Here is a 23,548-nt window from a genome sequence, read left to right as displayed (position 1 = left end):
GACAGGATATCAGAGCTGACGCAATCACCTTTGCTTGCGTGTGCAAGCCCCACACGCAAGCCCCCCCCCACACACACACACACACACAGATAACTGACTGACGCAACCTACGTGCGCCCATGGTTCAGTTGAAGCTCCATCAGTACAGACCTCTGAATGATGCATCATGGTGCATTTACATCAGGCCACCGTATAAGCCAAGTCTCCCAAATGAACTCATTTTGCCTGAATATTTTTCACCTCTTTTACTGAAGTGTTCTCTGCAGGGATCATCATTTCTGCATCACTGTGGATGTCGTCGATCTACATTTTTCATCATAGCTGAATTTTTCTCATCATGGCTGAAAACTAAGCAGAAACTCGGAGGAATGTTGGCTCTCTGCACAGGACACAACTTCATTTCCTCAGTGTCCAAGCTGTGACCTGCTAATAAGCATCTAAAACAAATGAAGCACTGACACACAGTTTCCTGCATGCTAAAAAAAAAAAAATGGATTAAAAGATTAGGCCAGTGATTTCCCAACCATGTGCCTGGACACAAGACAACATGAGCTGTGGGATTTTGAGACAACCAAATTATTATAATTATTGCAAAGTACAAATACGCTAAAAGTTTTAAAAGAATTGTTAATTTGCTGTGTCAGTAGTTTGTATGTGGTCCATTCCCAATGGTAGAACTCATGAGAGTGAGACACATCGATGATACTAACTGTAAAGTGGTTCATAGAGAGAAAGATGATGAGGCTGTGTGTGTGTGTATACATGTGTAACAAATAATTACAAATACAAATACACTGCGTACAAACTTCAGCCGGAGCCTCTCGCTCCAGCGCATCATCTGTCGGAGGAGGTTAAAGAGGCTCCTGAAAATCAAACATCTACTCTGAGAGAAATTTGGCCGACTTCACAACAGCCCTGGATCAGAACCAGAGGCAGTCAAACTATTTGCTGAATTGTGATAAAGTGTCTAATAAGGCGATTGAGGCATTTCTATGTACACCCTCCTAAAGTACTGGAACAGGCCAGTCCCTTTATTATTTTTGCTCTAGACTGGAAACATTTGGGTTTGACATAAAAAAAAAAAAAAAATGAGACAAAAGATCAAATCTCAGCTTTTATTTCCAGGTATTTACACCTGGTTCTGATACACAGTAGCAGCTTTTGTCTGAACCCACCCAAAAGTGTTAGAACATGTGACTGACAGGTGTGTTTTGTTACACTGATTATTCAAACAATAAATAGGGGTTCAGACAAAAGAAGCTCTCTTCTGAACTGTGTATCAGATCCAGGTGTAAATACCCAGAAATTAAAGCTGAGATGTTGATCTTTTGTCTCATATTGATTTTTTGATGTCAAACCCAAATGTTTCCAGTTTACAGCAAAAATAATAAAGGGACTGGCCCGTTCCAATACTTTTGCAGGGGAGTGCATACAGCAGATGTCACATCAGGTTCAGATACTGCAAAAGGGCCTTTTTCTGATGATACAATCAAAAGAAGAACTCATGACATCAGACATCAGATAACACACACGCTGTTTAGCGCCTTTTGGTGTCCTTGACCACAAAAAGTCAGAAAAGCACCGCACACAATGAGACCGGAGCGCTAAAGAGCATTTCTGAACAAAAAAAATCATGTGTTGATCATCAGGCGTTATTAAGTAGCAACTCTGCTAAGTTGAACTGTTTAAGGCTTCATGTTGCAAAAATATCAATACTTGGTGCTGGTGTATCTGTAATCCTGTCACAAGAGAAGTGATATGCTCTACCATAATAAAGATATTTTATTCATGCTAAGTGACAAACATCCCAGCTACGTCAATCTAGATCTTTATTGACACTTCAGTCTTTAAAACCATTAACAGGAAGAAAGAAAAACAGTATTTTGGAGAGGTAAAGAGGGTGGAAAGTGAGAGAGACATTACCATCGGAGGGCGATCTTGATGGGCGTCGTGAGACAGGATGTAAAGAGGTCAGCGGGGAGGTCAGGGTTCATGGGCAGCAGCTCACTGGCCTCACAGGCAGCCAGCTGGATGCAGTTCTTCATGGAGGGAGGCAGGGGCATTTGAGCAAGCGGGTGGCTGGGGTTGATGGCTGCCACCTGATTGGACACAAAAATGTGATTTTTTTTTTTTTTTTAACATTTATTTGACAACCAAACTCTAATTTTCAAACATTTCTGCAGGAGATATTTAAAGCGAGAGTAATCTCAGAAGTCCAAGTTTCAGTCCTCAAACAACAATTTATGTAACTCTTCACAGCTTGACCAGTTTTCTGGGGAGATGAATGATGGCGATTTACAGAGAAGGGGCGCTGGATGACATCCTGTCAGGCTGCAAAGCAATTGGGTTCAGACCAAATGCCACAGTTGTTGCACGGTGCAGTTACCGACAGACATGCGAACTGATGTGAGGTCACACTGGGTGGTTATAGGGAAACCCAGTATTTCAGCTTTGGTGGAGACATTTGTCAGATGATGCGTGGTGACAGCTTGTGACCTGCAATCCTCTGATGGCAGCCTGCAGGGAGGTTCAACTTCACGTTTATATAGAGACAAAACAAATATAATACTGTCACTTAGTTACAGCTATTGTTACTACTTTTAGAGGGAAGTAATGCTCCTATTGGCTGTTAGGGGGCAAATATTTACAGGTTGTGAAATACTACAAAAATACTCCAGTGAGTGTGTTTGTCTTGGCCCTGAACGCCTGATAATTATTTCACTTTGATAACGATATCTGATCCTTTCCATTTTTGCTTCTTTACGATGCAGATTTCATTTGAAACTGTTAAACTGGAAGCATCGATCTTAACTCTGTGATTTTAGAAACTTTTGCAAATTTTTTCACAACCGTTTTAAAAGAGAAAACTCCTAATTGTGCTCAGCTGCATCTTTTTGTTTTAATTACCACTGAAATGTCACTGCAGCCTGACCCGAGTCCACCTTCAGTAAAATGAAGTGGACATAACTTAAAAAGGCACACACCCATGCATTTATACACTAATACGCTGCATATCATGTCCAAAACAAAGCTGCAAAGTTCATCACTTATTCTCATTATTACAGAAAACACGGTGGCGCTAGCATCGTGTTACAGGCTCGGTTTATACTGGCAAAGGAACCGCATTCAAATTCAAGAGGACCTTGAGAAAAAAAAACTGCTCCAGACTTCAACAACTCTGAGTCGATGGTTTCAGCGTGAAAATGATCCAAAACCTTAAGCCCACAGAACATCTGTGGTAAGACATCAAGATGGCAGCAGAGCCGTCTTGAATAGAATGTGATAAACTGCCAAATTTCAGGTGTACGAAGCAAGTAGAGACTTATCCACGCAGCCTAAAACACACTGCTATGTGCAAAAAGTGTTCTGAGAACCTGAAGCTAAATTTAGCGCTGTAACGAAAGACAAAATGCCGGTATTACAGTGGCAGTGTCAGAGTTTGGCTGCAGAAGAAAGGCGAGATAACAGCAGACATGATGATAACCTTAAGCTGAAGACCAGATAAGACCTGAAATGAAAGAGCAGCAGTCAGAGTCCAAAAGAGGAGAGAACGACAGTATTAGAAATAAAAAAATAAATAAAAGAAACAGTTAAACTAAAAACAACAATGAAGTTGTGATTTTGTGCAAATGCCCAGCACCAACACGAGCACCCTGCACCACCTACACCAGCCTGTTCTAACTCATGTCATTGTTGAAGCTGCTGGTGCTCAGACAGGTCATCTTGCCACTCACGGGTAAACAAACTGATCCCTTCTTTCAGCTCTGAGGTCAGAAATGTGTTCATCATCTGTCACCAAAAAGTGCCGTATTTATCACCGGCTGCATCCTGCACATCACAGAGATGTATCTGAATCTTTGGAAGCTGCTGCACGGTGCTGACTGCATTACAAACTGAAACACTGTTTCAGAACACAAAAAAGAAATAAGAATCACTGAAGTCCATCTTCTGGCTTGTGTTATGGACAGCTTGGGATGAGTAATAAAAGAACCTCTTTTGGTTTTGTTTGCCGCACAAAAACAGGAGGAGAGTCTGACTACAAGACGACGTTGTTTTTAAAGTTTGCCACCTTGATCTACAAGGCGAGAAATTACAAATGATGCACCCGCTCAGACATTCTGAGATTCTAATGATACTGTGATAGGTTATTGATCCCAGTGGGAAGTTTCCCCCTGTTTTTGATGGTTAACAAAAAAAAAAACTAGAGCAGCAGCAGTGTAATATTTTCACGCTCTGGGCGGCTCAGTCAATATTTGCAAAAGTAAAAAAAAAAATGAAAGAGGCCTGTGTATGATGTAAAACTTTAATTATATCTGGAGCTCGACTATCTGTGTGCTGTTGTTCTGTTGATTTCTTTCCTGAGGTTTCGATACGTTTTCTGTCTTTTGCTCAGAACACTTTAATGAGCTGCAGTTCTTCGTGGAGGCTGCAATCCAAGACTTCCCTTTAACATCACTGACTGCTTTCATTCTGCAGCCCTGCCTAATTTTAGCAGGAAATTAGCCAGGGAGACGGCTATATTTTTATTATTATCATCATTGCCTCTGTTCTCCAAAGCACAAGGTACTATTACTAAAAAAAAACAAAAAAAAAAAAAAAAACTGCTTCATACAGCTTGTAAATAGTTCTTTTTATTATGCCAACTAAGTTTGCATTTGTTACAGAGTCAACAGCTCTGAGCCTAAAAATCTTCCATGATCAGTAAACTCAGTCACTGCTGCTGTCAGAAGCTGTGGAGATCGTGTCTTCTTTTTCTTTTATCGTTTCATCAGCAAAACTCAGCAAAAACAATTATAACCAGATGAAGTCCGATTAATTAGAATCAAATAAATAAAAGCACCGACTTTTTATTGGACAGCGTTTGACTGCAAAAACAGGCATTAAAGAGCATCAGAGTTACTTAATCCTAAAGTAACAAATAAATGATGGAATGGAAATCATGGAAAAAAATGTCAGGATCCTGTAGAATGATGTCAAGGACTGTTACGGCCCTGGCCAAAACGTCAGTTGTGTGTGTAACTGCCTGTGTATCTGTGTGTTCCGAGTGTCTGTTTCCCACAGGAGTTGGACGTTCTTGGTGGCCCCGCCTGCTTCGCTGGCGATTGGACGTCCTGAGGGTTTGGCACTCCATCTGGCGACTGGCGATTGGCTCTGGGTACCAGCTGATAGCCAGCTGACAGCTCAAAGTTGCAGCCGGCACCGTGAGGGCAGCCGAGCTGAGCATATTGTGTGTCAGACCTTGCCTCATCCACCCATTTGCAGTGCAAAGTGTTATGTTCTTTTTCCGTGTGTTTCAGGTGCGAAGCAGAAGGGGTGAGCTGCCATTTTCTTTTGATGATGTTTTCTCCTGTTTTGTGGTTAGGGACTAAGGGGTAGCTAATGTCATTTGTTTGGGTTTTTTGGGTAGGGTTTAGTTAGTTTCTTCCCCCCCCCCGGGTTAGCTGTTTTTGTTTGTTGTTTTGGCCTCGGCCCACCCCGGAGCCTATGTTTTCGCACATTCAATAAACTGTTACATCGTTATGTCTGACCCGCGTGTGGTGTGTGGTGCTTTTGGGGCTGAGGCAAGGGGGGGCCGCCTGTCCAACTTTTGGCGTTACGCTCTAGCCCCTAGACCGGTGCGTAACAAGGACCAACTAAAAAATGTGTCATAATTCAAATATTCAAAAGACAGACAGCAGTTCAACATCCTGATATTACTGACAGTCTGTAGCTTTGCAGCTTTGCAAGTGAGAAAATCTGAACGGCAACTGATGGAAAATATGCCAATTTTATCAAGTTTCAATTACATCTATAAAAACACTGAAGTGTTAAAAACCTGAAAGGAAGAATTTACAGGCCATTTAGAATCACCTGTTAGCCTAAACACACTAACTGCATGTCTCTGGGCTGCGGGAGGAAGCTGGAGTACCCAAACATGCAAACTCCACAGAGAGGCTCCGACCGGCTGCCTCGGCATTCATTTTCAACCTACTGAATTTCAAATTTTCTTTATATTCCAGCTTTAAAAAGATGCTGGTTTCAGTAGGTTTCTAGATATTCACTACACTTCACTAAACTACAACATGCAAACTTAACCCTTTTTGGTAGTCCTACGAAAACAGATGTAAATACATGGACAAGCTGTGTTTAGTTTTCCGTGTTGATTCGGACATTGTTGGAAAAAATCATGGTGGTGTGTATTGATAACGCCAATAAAATAAAATAAAACCCTGAGTTCTGTAAATCTGAACTTCAGACTGAACGGCTCCTCACTCGGTAAACGCAGACCTCTGAAATGGTGTCGAGGTACTTTTTTAGGTACATTCTGAAGTCGACCCTTCATTTTATTGCTACAATTAACCGCGTATTAGAATTTCAATGCATAAGAAAATTTAAAATGTCCAAAGATGTCATATATTATGCAGAAGGTGGTAGAGGTAATTTTTAAAGTGAATTAGTCTCTTTCCTCCTTGTTTCAGTGCTGGATCCAGTGAATATGTGTGTTTGTTATACAGAAAGCAGTGAGAGTGCAATCTTACCTTTAGGTTCTGGAGCATTTGTGTGGGATGCATAAATAAACTGTGATCATATACCACACAGCTGGTCTAACTGTAGATATAAATTACAAATTGTTCCTCTAAGACCTCTTGAAGAGCCGTAGACGCTCTGAACAGCTGTTTACTGCAGCAGAAAATGCTGCTTTAAGTGCTAAAACTCTCTGAGTGTTTGCAAACACTTTTGGGAGTACAGACATAAAGGCTGAGGGGGAAGAGCAGGTGTGAGTATCTTTAAACCGCCTGTCACAGAGTGATCGAACGCACTAAAAGCTTTGGCAATCAAGAGGAGCATGTAATCATATAGTTCACAAGCAACAGCTCACATAAGCACAGACATGCGTACAAAGGGTGCAGAAGTCCACGATAAAGTCTACCACATTATATATGGATTTTAAAAACATGCAAAGTGACAGCATGTGTTTGATTTTGCACAAGTTCTAGATTAGCAATTATATTAAAGCCAATCTGGAGCACCGAAACTGGTAATTCATTCATTCAAATTGTCAAATTTTCTTGAGTTGTATCCAAAGCACGATCAAACAATCCAAAGGAGCACTCCGTCTGAAGCTCAGAACATAAAGATTTAATAAGAAATCCCTGCGCTTGGTTCAGATTCATCCAAATCTGCTTCGGTAACAGAGCACAGCTTCTGAGGCCGATCTGTTTCCTGGACCTCCGCAGCTTATGAGCTGCAGCTCAGCGTCTGATGCAAGTCGGGGTAAAACCTCACAATACCTGAGGCGAGCGCGGAGGTGACGTACGTGTCTTTTTTTTGCACCTGGAGGGTGGAGATGCTTCAAATACAGGATGAGACAAGCAAACAAATAAAAGAAATGATCTGCAGGCAGATTTTATTCATAAAGCTGCAATGAGCTGATTTGAATGTTTATAACATAGTAAAGTGTAAAAAAAAAAAAAACTTGGGATGAGGCCGTGCAGTTTTATATAAAGCCTCTCCTCTGCTATATACACAGTCTGCCAGGTCTGTGCTGGTCCAATAAGTCATTAGCTGGCTCTGGAGTATGTGGAGTTTGTTTTTTAAAGCTCAGGTTTACTGTACTGCTCTATTAGGAGCTCTGCACACACATAAATAAATTATGATATTAAAATACAGAAGAGCAGTTGTACTTAATGGAGGGGGGGGGGATGATAACGTGTGCAGCTGTGCATTTGTTCCCTATCAAATGAATTCTTCACTCCTCTTTGAAATGTGAGTGGGAGCCCGCACGAATGGATCTGTGCCAATCTTCATCTCTAATGAGGAAAATGTCAACGCGCTCGCAGACACCGATATCACACACAGAGCGGCGCGTGCCTTCCTGAGGCCGCTCGTTGAGTCAACCCGACGACGACGACGCCGTCTCTTAAAAGAAATCTGGAGGAAGCGTGTGACGGCGGGCTGCACTAATCCTAACGTAAATACAATAACATTGCCAGCAGAGGCTGATTAATGCCAAGCAGCCACTGTAATTATCACATTAGCATATTGTAATCTCGCAAATTACCATGAAAATCACTATGACAGCTTTCTTTTCTCTCTCCTCCATCGGGGAGATCAGGGTACAATTTAATTGCTGAGAAATCTTTTTTTTTTTTAAAGGAAACAAAACAAAAACTGCGACACTGATTCATGAGACTAATCCCAGCCAGGACGGGGGGGGGCTTTCATACGTATCATGCTAACAGGAGAAGCGCAGAGTCACACATGGGGACTACTTCAGTCGAGAAACATTTTTACAGCCCTGCATTCATTATTCATTAAAATGATAGAAGGAGCGAGTGGAGTCTTAATGTGAGCATCCTGGAAACAGCAGTAACACAAACACCACACATGCTCTTACAGTCCAGCATGCCATAGCTGTGAGCGCTGCAGTGATTCTTTTACACACACACACGCACACACGCACACACACACACACCTCTTTCTGCCCCACGACTAATGCAGTGAGCATGTTCCCTGAGTGCACGCAGGAAGTGATGAGATATTTAAAAGGAACCAGGTGGCCCCATAATAGAGCACTCAGAGCCAACACACACACACACACACACACACACACACACACACACACACACACACACACACACACACACACAGGCCCACTGGCAGACCGAATGGACCACAGGAGGAGCTTGATATGGGACTGTGGAGGAGTGCTAAAACACTTCCTCCTCCTTTCACATTTTCACCCCATTTGTCTCCTTTACACTCCTTCATCTCCATCACAGCACTTCCAAATAATGCAGTCCCTGGTGAGTTCGGGCCTGCGGTTCTGTGTGAATCATAGAACCGAAGGCCGTGCTCATTAACAGGTGCCGTCGGATGATTCCATTTGGGCCGGCTCATGTGCAAGCGTGTGTTTGCGCGAGCACGTGGGTGAGGTGGGAGACGCCCTGCTCGGATGATCTGCTGTATCTCGAAGATATCACCTCTCGTTATCTTCCATTACATACTCCAATTATGCACTTCCTGTGTGAGGGCGAGATGGGCGAGCACCGAGGTGGAAAAGTGAAAAACACTTACAGATGTACATTTAACTTAAGGGTTTCCTCGGCTTATTTCCGGACTGAAAGGCTGCATTTGAACTCTGAATCTCCCAAACTTTTTGTGCAATGATGCAGCTAATGCCTTTGGAGTCGGCTGCGTGGCCTCCTGTGAAAAATATAAATAGTCTTTTTGCACAGCATCTCGAGCTTTCAGTGGTTCCAGTTAGGGATGAACAGATGAAACTCTAGAGATGTTTAAAATAATTTGGCTGTATGCTAATGCCAATATTTCTTTCATGCTTTTTTCAGAGAAACAACGAAAACCTTTCATCTCTTTATACAGTAACTCCATTTTTGAAAATTTTGTGAGTGCAAACTCGATCTGACTTTGCAAGAAAGGCTGAAGAGTCGCTTTTAAAGAGCCTTCTTTTGGGGACAAAAAAGTAAAGTAAAAGCTCATTTTACGAATATTTTATTTGGGTTATTTTGAGGAAAAACCTGAGAAACCGAGCTTAGCTGTTCCTGTTTCACAAACTAATTTAATTCAATTTGATTAATTAAAATAAAATTTTTAAAAAATTAATAAATGAGTTTTTTTTTTTTTAAGTCAAGGGCAAAATACTTAAAAATATTGTTAATGTGTTAAACTTGCAGCAGATATTAGAAAATGGGAAGAATGTTTAAATTTCAAGTTTTCTTATTTTCCAAAATAAAATGTTAAATATGAGACGGGTTACCTGCAGGGTTTCTGTAAGTGTGTTACACTTATCAGGCATGTGATTTATTTATTTTATTTTATTCCATATAAAAGTTAAAACCATAATTGGTCATTAAAGAATAGGAAACATTTTTGAATTCACGTCGCACCACTGTTAGGTTTGAAGTTTTGATCTGAACTGAGATGAAACAGCTTGTGATATTCAGCCAGATAAAAGTTGGGATTCGAGCCCTGGAGTCACCACAGCTGCCCCGCTGTGACCTCGGCAAACTTAAACAGAAAAGAGCAGCAGAAGCAAAGGATGGAGAGACACTTGTGACGAGCGCTGCGGCAACTCAGCAGTTTGGCTGCTACCTTCGCCTTTAACGGGTAACACAGCACGCACAGCAGCTCTTCTTTACTCTCGCTCTGCCTCCTGCTCTGTACTGTTCATCCTGTACCTCCCCCCTCTCCCCCTCTCCTTCTCGCTCTCCAGCTAATCTACAGTCTGGCTGAAACTTCTCCATGAATAATTGAGATGAATGACAGCACCACCTCATTACGAATTCACATAACACGCCATAGCCAGAGAGAGAAAGAGAGAGAAAAAAAATGTAATAAAAAGATGAAGCACTGAAAGGACTGGGGCTGGTAGTGGTGTGTATTTGTGTGTCTGTGTGTGTGTATGTATTTCGGGGTGGGGTGGGGTGGCTGCATCACAACACTGAGGACATCCTGGATTTTTATTAGAAAGGGTTGTAGCTGAGAACTACAAGTCGACTCTCAGTGACACCAATTAGATCTCCGTGTGTGTGTGTGTGTGTGTGTGTGTGTGTGTGTGTATGTGTGTGTGTGTGTCTCATCTAATTCTTCCAGTGTTTCTCCCCAATTACCTCTCTGCAACTAATCAATTAATGTGTGTTGCGTTGTGTACGTGTGCAGTCCTCACCTCCAGCTCCTGCTCTCTCTGCAGGGCGAACTGTTTGAAGGACTTGACGATGATTCCCGCATTGGAGCAGTCGTACACAAAAATGGACGGGCTCCCCATCCACGTCTGCAGGTCGTAGATGGACAGCGGGATGTACTGGGTGTAGTTCTGAGAAACACAGAGCGGGAGAATGAGGTGTGCATCATGTTATTGCTGATAACTCACTTTTATAGATTTCTGTTTAATTATTAAGCAGTCATCTGTTTGATGAAGACTGTGAGCAGAAGAGCGAGGAGAAGAGAAAACCAGAGTGAAGAGAGGAAAAATGAGGAGGATGGGAACGCCGAGAGATGTGAGGAATCTAAATCTAATACCCACGGTGCAATAAAGGTGCTCTCCCCTAAACTTATTGGAAAATTTGGTTCTTCGCACCTTCTGTGCTGCTGTGTCCACATCAAATCCCCCCTGATGTCGAGTTTCAGCAGCCAGCGACACGGCGGCTTCGTTTTATAGGATAAAGAATATGGAATAAAAATGTGAAAGAAAAGGAGAGAGAGGACACTGGGCCCGAGGGTGCACCGAGGACGTGGAGGAAACTGCTAAAGCTCGACAGCAGCGGTGCATCATTCTAAGTGGGTGCTTACTTATAGGACACGGCGATGAACAACTCAAGATTTTATATCTGACTGAAAGTCTCTTATATTCCCCAGCGTCAGCAAGTCCGTCCACATCAGTGCATCTCAATATCGGGGTCACAACACACGGGGGGGTGGGTGCTTTAATGTCTGGTTGTGAAGTTATTTTCAGAGAAACAAAAACCATTTGAGGTACTTGGTTTTTTGTTTTAAGCTGCATTTTAACCACAGGAGCCTCGGTCCAGTTTAAGCTGCTAGGTGAAGGCTTCAAGCAGTTTCTACTGTCACACAGCCTGACTGCCAGCACGGCTCAGTTTGTGGTACCATACGGACTAACAAGCCTAGCAACTAAGGTGTGCAGTACCAACCTACACCACTAGAGGCAAATCATGCTTTCTGTCTTTTTTCACACTTTTAAACGTACTAACATGACGGCGATGATGCCTTCAGAGCAAGAAGACCTTCATTTATGACTTTTGGCTGGACTACATCAAAGGAAACTTCAACTGTACCTTCCAGAGGCCTCTGAGCACGAACGCTCAGAGGAAACAACCTTAACTGTGGTGCGTGGCAGAGCACCACCTTGCACTGGAAAAGAACTTAAGAAAAATGGAGATTTTTGGACAGCCAGACACAATTATCCCTCACCATCTGGACCACTTGCCAAATTTTGCTCTGTGCACCTTCGTCTATTTTTTGCAAATGAAAATCTGGCTGAGAGATCAGCTCCACAATAGAAGAGATCCAGCAGCTGCTGCCAGAGCACAAGCATGAAATGACATGACGGGACGGGACGTCTGAAGGGTGATATTAAAAACAAGCAAAATTAAATCAGCTATGGTTTTTGATTTTTAGAGGCACATTCCTGAAACTTCCTGATTTCAGCTCATACATCTTACCACGTACAAAAATAAACTTTGTGAATGACGCTGAAGTGATACTGGGATTATGGGCTCTGCTGCTCGAGACTTGACAGCATTACTCCAATGAAAGCATTTTATTTTTCTTTGTTTTAGTGTACATGTAAACACAACCTGCAACAAATAATTGTTTCTTAGGAGTGACTGCAGTGAGCATCGAGCACCATCGAGGCTTGATAATGTGAGCACGTAGGTCTGATTATAAACCTTTGTGAAGGCCCAACACCCTCTCTGTGTGTGGGGTACCTTATTAAAGACCCAGATCTCTCCGTTGACGGTGGGCCGTGGCACTCCGTGGCCGTTGTAGTGGAAGAGGACTCGTTCCTCCTTAGCATTGCGTCTCAGTGATGTGCACAGTTTCTTCACTTCATCCACTGTGGGGTCCAGACTCTGCTTGTAACGAGCCTGAAAGAGGAAAGAAGAAAAGGTTTAGTCACATTGGGACCAAGGGCACTCTTCTGTGTTTTTTGGAGGGGGTACAGGGAGATTACCGCTGCTTTTGTTCCTTTCTTTGATTCAGCGGCGCTCACAGGCCCAGTTTGTTCCTGCAGTTTGTTCATAAGTTGTTTTATAATTCAAGCATCTTGATTTTGAACAATAAATAATCTTGTCTAAAAACAACATCTGGTTATATGTTGCTTCCCTCCATCCTAGCTTAGCTGGAATGTTAACACTACTATAGAACACACTACCGAGTTAAAAAACGTTGCTTTTGGTGAAGAACATAATGGTCTGTCCTGAACGTACATCTGACTGCATCATTGTTTTTTTCATGTCCCAGGACAAACCACTTCTCCACCTTCATCCCATAACAGGCGACAGAGCAGACCAACACGGCTGGCAGCTGATGTGCACTTTGGACTTGAAGCATCTTATTTTAAGGGGAATTTTAAAGAACTTTTATTTGTCTAGCTTTAAACTCTCTGTCCATGAATGTGGGAGGATAACATGTATCCCTGTGTGGAGCGCTTTCTAAATAACCTTCTGAGATCTGCAGCCTGATCAGGAAGGAGGAACTCTGCTTTATTCCATCAGTGTGAGCGACTGAGATTGGAAATGAATTTCTATGTGAAATACAAACAAACAAAGAAAACAAACAATCCAAATCAATCAGGATTCATTAATGATGATAATACAGCAGACTGAAGGACACCATTATACAAGCATCATTTCTTATATCTGAAAATAGAACAATTGACACTGACCAGATAAATTCATCATGTTAAATGAAGTAATACCTGCTGGCATTGGTGCGTTTTTAAATGAATGTAACACAGCAGCCTTGGGGGGGACAGAAAAATGTTTGTATATGAAACCACAGAGCAGAGGCTGTCCTAGTGCTTTTCTGTTGCTGTGTGTGCAAAACTTTCAGCAAAGCTCAAACTAATTATCTCTAATAATCTGACCTCCATGTAGCTAAGAAGCATAGAGGATGTTTTTTCATGCTCAAAATATCTGAAAATTCAAAGAAATTAAACAATATTGGACAAAAATCCTTTGCAAGTGAAAAGTCTTTTGAGGGAATCACTGTGGCGGCATTTAAAAAGAAGTCTGCAGAGCAGACAAGGACACAGACCATTAAGATCAACTTCCTTCCTCAACAAAGTAGATGATCTCGACTCCACACTTCAAACTCCACAGTCTGGAATTGTGCTTGGGATCATTGTCCTGTTGCACGGCCCAGTTTCAGCTGAGCTTCAGATGTCAGACGGCCTCCTGCGTTCTCCCCATGCCTGTGTGGGTTCTCTGCGGGTACTCCGGTTTCCTCCCACAGTCCAAAGACATGCAGTTAGTGGGGTTAGGTTAATTGGTGATTCTAAACTGCCCATAGGTGTGAATGTGAGTGTGAATGATTGTCTCTCTGTGTTAGCCCTGCAACAGACTGGGATAGGCTCCAGCCCCCTGCAATGCTGAAACGGACAAGCGGACGATTATGGATGGATGGATGGATTACTTTGGTATACAGAGGAGTTCATGGTTGAATCGATGGCTACAAGAAGCCCAGATCATCACCCCACTTCCACTGTGCTTAACAGCTGCCACGAGGTGTTTCTTTGCTTTCAGACTGTTCTGGAAGTCTTGTGGTTTGTTCAGAATTTGTAAACAGAAACCGTTCTTCCATGTTCGTTTTTGGGAGGCCGCTTTCACCTGGTAACCCTTCCATACGAGTGGTCACACTTATTGATGATCAATTTATCAAGTGTATTTGATTAGCAGCATCTGGCTGCTACTTACATTCTTAATTCCTATGGATATAGTCAAATTAATATAACAATGTTGTTTAAATGATGTAATATAAACATTAATCTTTTTGCTCTGGAAACAAGTTATTTCTCTTGATTATTTAAAAATGATAAATAACTGAATTAGTGGCAGAGTGGTGGCTATCAGGTGCCAAAAGCTGTACAGTAGATGGAGAATTGAAATCAACAAGTCAATTACCAGAAAAGCAAAATAGATGGATTACACCTATTTCAGGCAGCAGTGAGCCCATCTGGGACAGATTGTAATAGGTGCATCAGAATGCACGTGTTAATAGATTTTAACCAGGAAACGAAATGAACTTGAATGTTTTCGTACACTTGACAAAGACCATGTTCAAATTTGAAAATATCATCCTAAAAATAAGGATCTGAATCAGCTGAAAAATGACTAACCAGCTGGCAGTCCAGAGACAAGCATCCAAGAATCATACTGACTCAGACAAAGACATTTTTGCTTTGCAAGAAGCCAAACATCCAAGAGAACCTTTCACATTTTCAAACAATAAATTTAGCTACCAAAAAAAAAAAAAAAAAGGTAGGCATCAAACCACAAAGCTTATAGAAGTGCAAAACCACAGTGAATCACAGAAGTGTAATTTGTGAGCAAACAAGGCGGCTTTTACACCTCTGAGTGTGAACTTAGCTGTTGATAGCAGGAAGTGTATGAAATATGGCATATATAGTACAGGTTCTGGAAATCTGTTGTTTTTTGGAATAAAGCACAGCGGTCACAGTAAAAAACTGTAGTAGATATTACCCCCCCCCCCAAAAAAAAAACAAAAAAACCAAATAGAAGCAGGATAAGGAGTTTGAGATGGTGCTGCTGCAGCTTCACTGCTGTCAACTCGTTTTTTTCTGCTACCTGTTGCTTACTTTAGGCAGTATTTCACTGGGTTGTGTCATTCTGCAAGAGCAAACCAGCGTGAAGCTCACGCCTGTGAGCACGTCGGCGCAGTGTGGAAAAGCTGCTCAAGAAACTTTAAAGGATTAACAGTCGGAGACAGAGGACATGCATTGTTGATGCTCCTTCAGTTCTTTAAGTAAAGTGTGTGTGCGCACATGGAAAGGACACAGAGGTGTCAACCAGTTATGCAACAGTGAAGCACTCGTTTAGACCAGTCTGAATCATTATCACACTCACCAAAGCCCTTCTGTTACATAACCAACACGCCGTTTATCAAACAGCCAAATGGCTTTGAATCACAGAAGTCACATTTCAACTTCAACTTCGTGCTGAACTTCAGCTTTTCTGGGAAGGCTTTCTGTGAGGTTTAGGAGCGTTTATGGGAATTTTTGACCATTTTTTCAGCTGACAAAACAAAAAACATTAAAATAAAGATGTCACAGGGTTCAATTCATCCAGCGTACACGAATGTGACTGTACGACTCAACAGCTCAATGATTTAAGACTTGCATCCAATAAAATGACCTCTTAGAACAAAAATATCATTTTTTATTTATCTGATATTCAAAAATGAGATCTTTATGCAAAACAGACTCTTAAAGTAGTCTTTATGATAAAATTCTCTGTTTTGCAATATTTATATACATTATATTCACTCGTAATTCTGCCGGTTTTGTGTTTGGCTCCACAACGCTGATGTCAGTCACCTCCATTTTCTCATGTATACCGAGGTTACGCCTCAGCAAAGCATTATGGGTTTGATTCCAGCCTGGATTACCGGCTACATGTCAACCTCTCTCACTATCCACCCTGCACAGTCGCCATCTAATACATCTAAAAATAAAAATGCTACATTCGTGCACCGATCTCACGCTTTTAAAATTCAGTGAGCAACCATCAAATTTTATTTTGCCTTCAGCAGTAATCTGCTGTACCTGATACTTAACAGGAAATGGCCAAATCATTTACCCCAATCACAAGACACAACAGACACTGAGAAGTATTCACTCATCTGCCTTCACATATGAACTTGAGTCCCATTCTTAATCCATAGGCTTTAATATGATGTCGGCCCAGCCTTTGCAGCTATAACAGCTTCAACTTTTTGTTTATGGGAATTTCTGACCATTTTTCCAGACGTGCATTTGTGAGGTCAGACACTGATGTTGGATGAGAAGGCCCGGCTCACAGTCTCCACTCTAATTCATCCCAAAGGTGTTCTGTCGGGTTGGCACGTGATGTGCCACAATCACTGGCTGAGAAAAGATAATGTGGAGGCATGTAACAGATGCAAAAATTAATTTTGTTATCATAAATGCATCCCCGTTTCCCTGGTTCATTTCTGCTTTAAGTCACAGACCACTTTTCATGCATAGTAGCATTACAACAGCTCCCTACTCTCGTCTCTTGTACCACTTATGCCGCATCCTTGTTCCAGTAGCCCACATGTCCTGGTTCAGAGGACAGAGCAAGAAAAAGAAGAGATGATCGACGTAGCAATACCAAGAGATTGCAACATCAGGAAGAAGGAACACAAGAAATACAAAGGGCTGAGAGAAGAGCTAGAGAGGATGTGGACGGCGATAGTAACAGTGGTCTCCGTGGTAATCGGGGCAGTGACCCCCAAAACTCAGCAGTGGCTCCAGCAGATTCCAGGGACATCGTCCGAGATCCCTGTCCAGAAGAGCGCAGTCCTGGGAACAGCTAAGATGCTGCGCAGGACCCTCAAGCTCCCAGGCCTCTGGTAAAGGACCTGAGCTTGGAGGACAAACAAAGACCACCACCAGGGCGAGTGGGGAATTTTTATATATAAATATTTGTGAATTTAGGTATAAAACTACCAAATTGTTATTTTTAAAACTCAGTCTCCTGTGCTCTTCATGCACCAGCACTACTAGCTGATTTAGAATCACTGACTTACAGGTATCATGCAGACTTCATAACTCATGAGATTTATGATCCTTTGTGTTTAGATGCTGCAGCTGTGTCATTTTTAACCAAACGGCACTGGATGGTGTAATCCCAGTTGCGAACTGTGATTTGTACTCTTGATTTGCGGAATAAAATTACCACTTGCTCACTGTTTGTCACATCATACAGCGGCCAAACTGAACAGACCTTGATCAAAGATGCCAACATTTCAGCTTCCCGTATCTGGAAGAGTTTGCAGTGTGAGAGCAGAGCTGGCAGGCTGATTCAATTTGAGTATAATCAGATAAAAGCGTCTGAATGTCGAGAGGCGCAGCGCTCATCCCAGTGATATCAAGTGATATCTGAATGGCATAATGGTGTTAGTGAGGGAGCTGCAGTGATGGAGGTATAGCCTCTGCAATCAGAACGCATAGTGGAAAATGGGGGAGGTGTGATTTTAAAAGGAAAGGTCTGAATTAATTGAGGAAAAAGAGAAACGGAGAGGCGAGACGTTAGGTGGGGACAAGTGTTTGCACTTTCCTGCTTGCAGTTGTTTTTTTCAGATGATTCCCAATTGTATTTAGATGCTTCAGCAAAGCTGCTGATTTACATTCATGACAGTTGAACATTTTAAATTCAAGTGGCAGACAGAGATTAAGACAAATTCATATGTATGAGGAAGACACCTAGGAGAGTCCATTTAAATGTACCAATTACTGTTTTCCTAGGGAGGGAGACATGAGTGTCTGACTCACTAACAGCCTTGACCTGAAGGGGGAGCTCCAGCTTCCTGTGAAGAGAGACTGTCTCCAGAGGTTGAGACAAACTGCAGCTGTTTGCCTGTTGCTTCTCTACCTTCCACCATCACCAGATCCATCAAGGCCACAGGAAACAAACTCTTCGCAAAGGTGTGCTCTGTGTCAGCCCTGACACCATTCATCATCATGTCACTCCTTTAGAACAGGCAACCTTTTCAAAGTACCGCAAGCATTCAGGATGCAATCAAATACAGAAGGCTTAGCTGCAAGAGTCAGTATAGGAGGCTGCAGACACACATCAGGATACAATGCAGACAGCAAAATAGGCATGACTGCAGAGTAAAGGTAAAAGACGTCCGAGCACTGTGTCATTATTAACACTGAAGCACCACAAAATGTGTAGATAATATAATAAATAAGACGTCTCATCTTTTCATGCCAATAAATAAATAAAAAGTAAAGGCCGTGTTACGCTGGGTGAGGGTGACAGCAGGAGCCACTTGTTGTCAGGCAGAGGAAATGAGCAAAGGCGACCTCTGTCCTCTCAGCCACTAATCAACATGTGCGCACTAACAGCCGCGTGTTCAGATGTGAAATACGCCAAAGAAACAGAGACTGAAAAGGAAACAAAAAAAGGAAAGAGAGGAAAGATGAAAGAAAACGTCTGAAGGTGTCGTATCCTCTCGATGCTTTTAGCTACATAAATCACTGCTGCCAGGCTTTTTCTGAGGTTCTTCTACCTTCATTGGATTTTTTTTTTTTTTTTTGCTGGTTGGCAAAATCTCAGGAGAGCTGATACTTAATATACTTCCATCTATTCTCATTTATTAACAAAGAGCGATCTGCATTTATTGTTTTTACCAGTTGAAATGAGAAATGCCTTTGTAGATAAATCAAGCAGACATCTATAATCCCAGCAGATCAGCTGATGGCTCAGCCGATGCTCTTCCTGTGACCACACCTTTCATATCACAACTCAATCAGTTTGAATAAATCCGTTTCATAGTTGTGTCTCCAATATTTGGTGGATGTAGATTAATAAGGGATAAAAATCTTAACCCATCTCTTTAAATATCTCCAATACATATTTAATCAACATTTCATAACTGTGGCTCATTTTCACATCAAGGTTGTAAACATTAATTAGGCCATCACTCGATATAACCGCATCTCTGCCTCAGCCAAAACAATGCAGTTTGAGTGTTTCCCTTTTAGTTATTTATAAACTTGGCTCCTTGCAAATGTTAAAAATTTAAACTAATTAGATTCAAAGCTGAATTTAAAATAATTTGGAATAATAATGTCATATCTAATGCCATTGGGTCAGATTGGCACTATACTTGTGTTAATTCATACCTAGTATTAGACAGACATACACAAAAAGACACCAGTCCATTCACAGTACGTACACACACACACACACACACACACACACACACCTGGTGAAGTCCAATGGACTGGTAGGCAACTCGATCCCTGCAGACTTTCAGTTACTGATCCGTCAGCTTTGGAGCAACTTTACACACCAGGTGAAAATACTACAGAGAATTTATTCTTGTGACTGACAGTAAAACGTGCTGAGCTTCAGAGCGACTGAAGGACATTCATTTTGTCCTGCGGTCATGAGGAGAGCAGGTAGAAACCAGGACTCTAACTACTCCTATAACTAAACAAACGTGCCACATTTTTCTGGCGAATATTTCTCCCTTCATGTTGCAGATTACAGTCTTTTTTCCTCTTTGACTCAGATTCTTGTGAAAGTGGCATTTGTGGTTGTCTGCAGCCACCTTTGTGTTTGGATCTCTGAGGATCAGCTCCTCATTGCTCATGCAGTGCCTGCTGTGCTCTCCCAAGGAGAGTGGGCTTGCTGCCACCTGGGGCTCGTGTCGCCTGCACCTGCAGACATCCCACGGTGGAAGCTGAATGGACTGATGGTTGCTTCTTACAAGGAGACATTCACAACACACATGTACAGACACAGAACCTGGACACCGACTTTGGACGCACACAGAAACCCACAAACTAGGGCTTTAAAACGTTGGCACGATATTTCAAGGAAAATTGTGATAATGACATTTATGATGAGATAGAAAAAAAATACTGAAGAATGAATCAGGCTCTCAATCCAAAACCTGAAGCAGCAGCAGAAACAACATGCAACTCCTGATAATGCTGATGTTTCACAGCCTCAACCACCAGTCACGATAATAAAAATATACAGAATAAAGGGTTTGATAAACACGTCTGGAGATATGCTTTAAAAAGGTATGAAAAGGGAAACCTGCTGTTCTGCTGAGCCCTACAGTCCTTATCTGAAGCCAGTCAGGAGCTAAAATTGGGGCAGGCAAAAAGAAGATTCTCCTACAGGCATTAATAAAGTCAGCTAATTCAAATTTGGCTGAGAAAAGTACAGTCTGGTTTAACAAATCGCAGTGAGCGCTCACAGCCGAGCAGGCCTCTGTGGCGATAGTCATTTCCCCAGCGACAGCAGTCCTGGTGGGGCCAATGTGTCCGGGCTGAGTCAGTTCGCAGCAGGTCGGATGGAGCAGAGGGAGAGATGACACATCATCTTTCCATCCTGCCAGCACACACCTCCTGTCAAGACCAAATTACCTCCACGACTGCTCCTCAGATATATTTCTACATGTCTATTCCTCAGACACGTGGACCATAGGACTTTTAAACGTCTACAGGAAAAAAAACCCACCACCACATAAATGCTTTTAAGAAGTGAATTAATCACCAGAAAGTTGTCGAGAAGGGAGCAAACTAACTACTTTCCAAGTAGAAAATAAGTGATAGTACAGCAACACCATCACTCGATATCGTCTGATGCTGGAAGAGAGCAGCCGGAGTCAGAACACTGCTGCTGCAGCTGACTAAGTGACATGGGTTATGTAACTGGCAGAAGGTCCAACAGCACCAAGTGCCGGTGCTGAAGAAGGCGATATAATAACAAAATACATTTCACACACAAAACAGTTCAAATACAAGTTAAACTGTTTCATATGAGTTATTAAAAATAAGGCGTCCTCTCGTCTCACCATAACAGACCTTTTTATTGCTTAGCAAGCTCTCACACTGATGTTCTGCTCTTTGATGATATGTAAAATCGAATCCTCATTTAAAAAATTTTTGTTTTTTGCTTGTTTGTCCTTGTCTCACTCTTTTTTCCTTCTCCCTGCCCCTTCCTGGAGGTCTCTTCCTGTTCAAAGGAAATTCTTCCTTCCTGCCGTCGCCAAGTGATGGTCAGTAATCATGTGTGATTGTTGGGGTTCTCTCTCTCTAATATCACAGTCTTTACTCTGCAATATGAAGCTTCTTGAGGACATGTTATGAATTGGTGCTTTGTGACTAAAACTGGCATGAACTGAATTTTTCTTCTGTGTGAATCTTAACATGTATACACCAAGTTAAAGTCCAGTGAGGAACCTTTTGTCATGCCGTGCCTCCTATTTCTCTGTGGGACTTCTTCCTTTGTTGCATGTGCTTATTTGTATGCATAACAGAAGCATTAATTAAGACAGTCAGACACAAGAAAAGAAAAAAGAAAAGAACATTCAGCTTTCATTTTGGAGTCATTACAGATACCAAAATTGCAAAACTAAAAATCAATGGACATGAAGATGTGCTTATATTAAGCATACATGCCTGACTGACTATCAGACTCAGGGAGCTTTAATAGGCTCCATTAGATCAGAACCTGTGTGGATATCCATGTTTATGTGTATACATGTGTTGTGCACGTGTATAACAGTGAAGGGGCAGAGAGACCTCAAAGCGCCAGTCCAATTAAAAGTTGAGTTCTGAGCAGCTCTCAGATGTCTCTGTTTTTTTGGGCAACATTTGTAATTAAGTCGTTTTACCTTAAGGAGGGAAGAAGGCGCTCAGCACTGGAATGCAAAAAAAATAAAAAATAAAAAAGCTCCGAGCGAATTTTCTCCCTTTTGTTTTTTTTTTACTGGGCACAGAAAAACAGATTGATAAAAGGAAAACAGAACAGCCTGCAGGTTTCCATCTAAATGTAGAGAAATATTGAAAAAATAAATTAAAATCCAGAAAAGTAGGTAAAATAAAATGCAAAAATGTGTGCATGTTTTCCATTTACTGCTATTTCACAAGTTTAAGAGCAGAGCACATCAACAGGTCATTTTGCAGTGGGTCGCAGAAAAATCGGGTGCAAAGAGAGGATGTATTTAAAAAAACCACCTGTACCCCACGTGTACTGGTGATGCCGTGGAAACCATGACTAAAATATGACAATTGTGTGTCATTTGATATTTAGATATTTTTGCATGTTTCTCATTCTTGTTTCCACTTGTGATTTTTGATGTGCACATAGAAAGAGAAGCACTGAGAAACACTTTAACACAGTTAAGGTTGGTGCAGAGCTCCTGTCTGAAACAGAGGAATGTTCTTCAGCCACCTGATCTTACCTGAGAAGTCAAATAAGAGGTTTTGATTCTGTATGATTTCTCCATATGAACCTATTACAAAGCTGCCACCAGATCTGCAGTTTGTGTTGGACCGCAGAACAGCGGCTAGCCGGCACTGCTGCTTTCAAACAGGTAAAACAGGTGAATCCTCTCCAAAAACATCAGTAAATACAGTGTTGGAGTGTTGTTTTTGTGCGAGGACCCCCTGCTGGTTTGGACTTTCTTCTCAAAGAAATGTCTGTCTTTGCCTTGCTCTGGGAGTTTTCATCTTTTTTCTCAGCTTTTTCTAAGTGAAGGCTTCTCAAGTGAAAAAAGTGTGTATTCATTTCCTATTTGACTGCATTTTAAAGTCAGCTATAAATCAAGGTTCTTATTTTAATGTCGGTTAACCACTTAACTGGCGGCTAAAAAAAACAAAAAACGCCTGAAAAAGCATACCCAAATTAAATCAGCTGCTGTTCCTGAACTCTTTGGAGTACACACAAAAGTTTAGTGTCTTTGCGAAGCAGACAACCTATATTTTTCATTTATGTAGTCAAAAGCACTGTAACTGTAATGAGTTTGTAGCTATTAAGTTTGGAACACAGAAAAAGTAGACAATTTTTGCCTCGCCTAGATTTTTCCTGATTGTTATCATATAACTACACACTGAATATAGAAGGTAACGACTGGAAAATACATTGGAGCTGTAGAATGAAGTCTTTTTGTCGTGCATTTCGAATTTCATCAAGATAGCACAAAAGCCTATTGTTTTGTAAAGGTTTTTGTGCATTGATGCCCTGGCGTGCTCTCTCATGTGCCATTTGGATAGTCCAAGTGCCGCATCTAAGCCCCCTTTGACATGCAAATTTTAAAGGGCTGTAACTCCTCAATGCTTCAACATACAGTCATCAATGAGGGCTCTAATCAAAGATACTGTCCTGAGGAATCCTGTACTACACACAAAATTACTGAATAAATCATAAATAAAGCCATATTAATCCAATAAAATATGAATGACACTATTGTACATTGTAAAAAAAAAAATAGTCACAAAACAAATCACCATTTCTGTAAATGCTATTTTATTTTTCAG

The 23,548-nt window shown here is 41.7% G+C and overlaps 1 protein-coding gene across 6 annotated transcripts in view; it reads right to left on the bottom strand.

Annotated features, from left to right (window-relative positions):
* rptor (regulatory associated protein of MTOR, complex 1) overlaps positions 1 to 23,548 on the bottom strand; it is a 189,724-nt gene that overhangs the window by 107,319 nt on the left and 58,857 nt on the right. For all 6 annotated transcript variants that reach the window (XM_030744394.1, XM_030744142.1, XM_030744057.1 and 3 more), the window contains exons 5-7: positions 12,447 to 12,605; positions 10,667 to 10,813; positions 1,924 to 2,099 (exon numbers count right to left, since the gene is read on the bottom strand). In XM_030744394.1, the coding sequence (XP_030600254.1) occupies positions 1,924 to 2,099; positions 10,667 to 10,813; positions 12,447 to 12,605 (482 nt within the window). The remainder of the gene's footprint in view (positions 1 to 1,923; positions 2,100 to 10,666; positions 10,814 to 12,446; positions 12,606 to 23,548) is intronic.

Source organism: Archocentrus centrarchus, chromosome 1 (genome assembly GCF_007364275.1).
Source record: "Archocentrus centrarchus isolate MPI-CPG fArcCen1 chromosome 1, fArcCen1, whole genome shotgun sequence".
NCBI classification, from domain to species: domain Eukaryota; kingdom Metazoa; phylum Chordata; class Actinopteri; order Cichliformes; family Cichlidae; genus Archocentrus; species Archocentrus centrarchus.
This window is presented reverse-complemented; position numbering and strand designations above follow the sequence as displayed.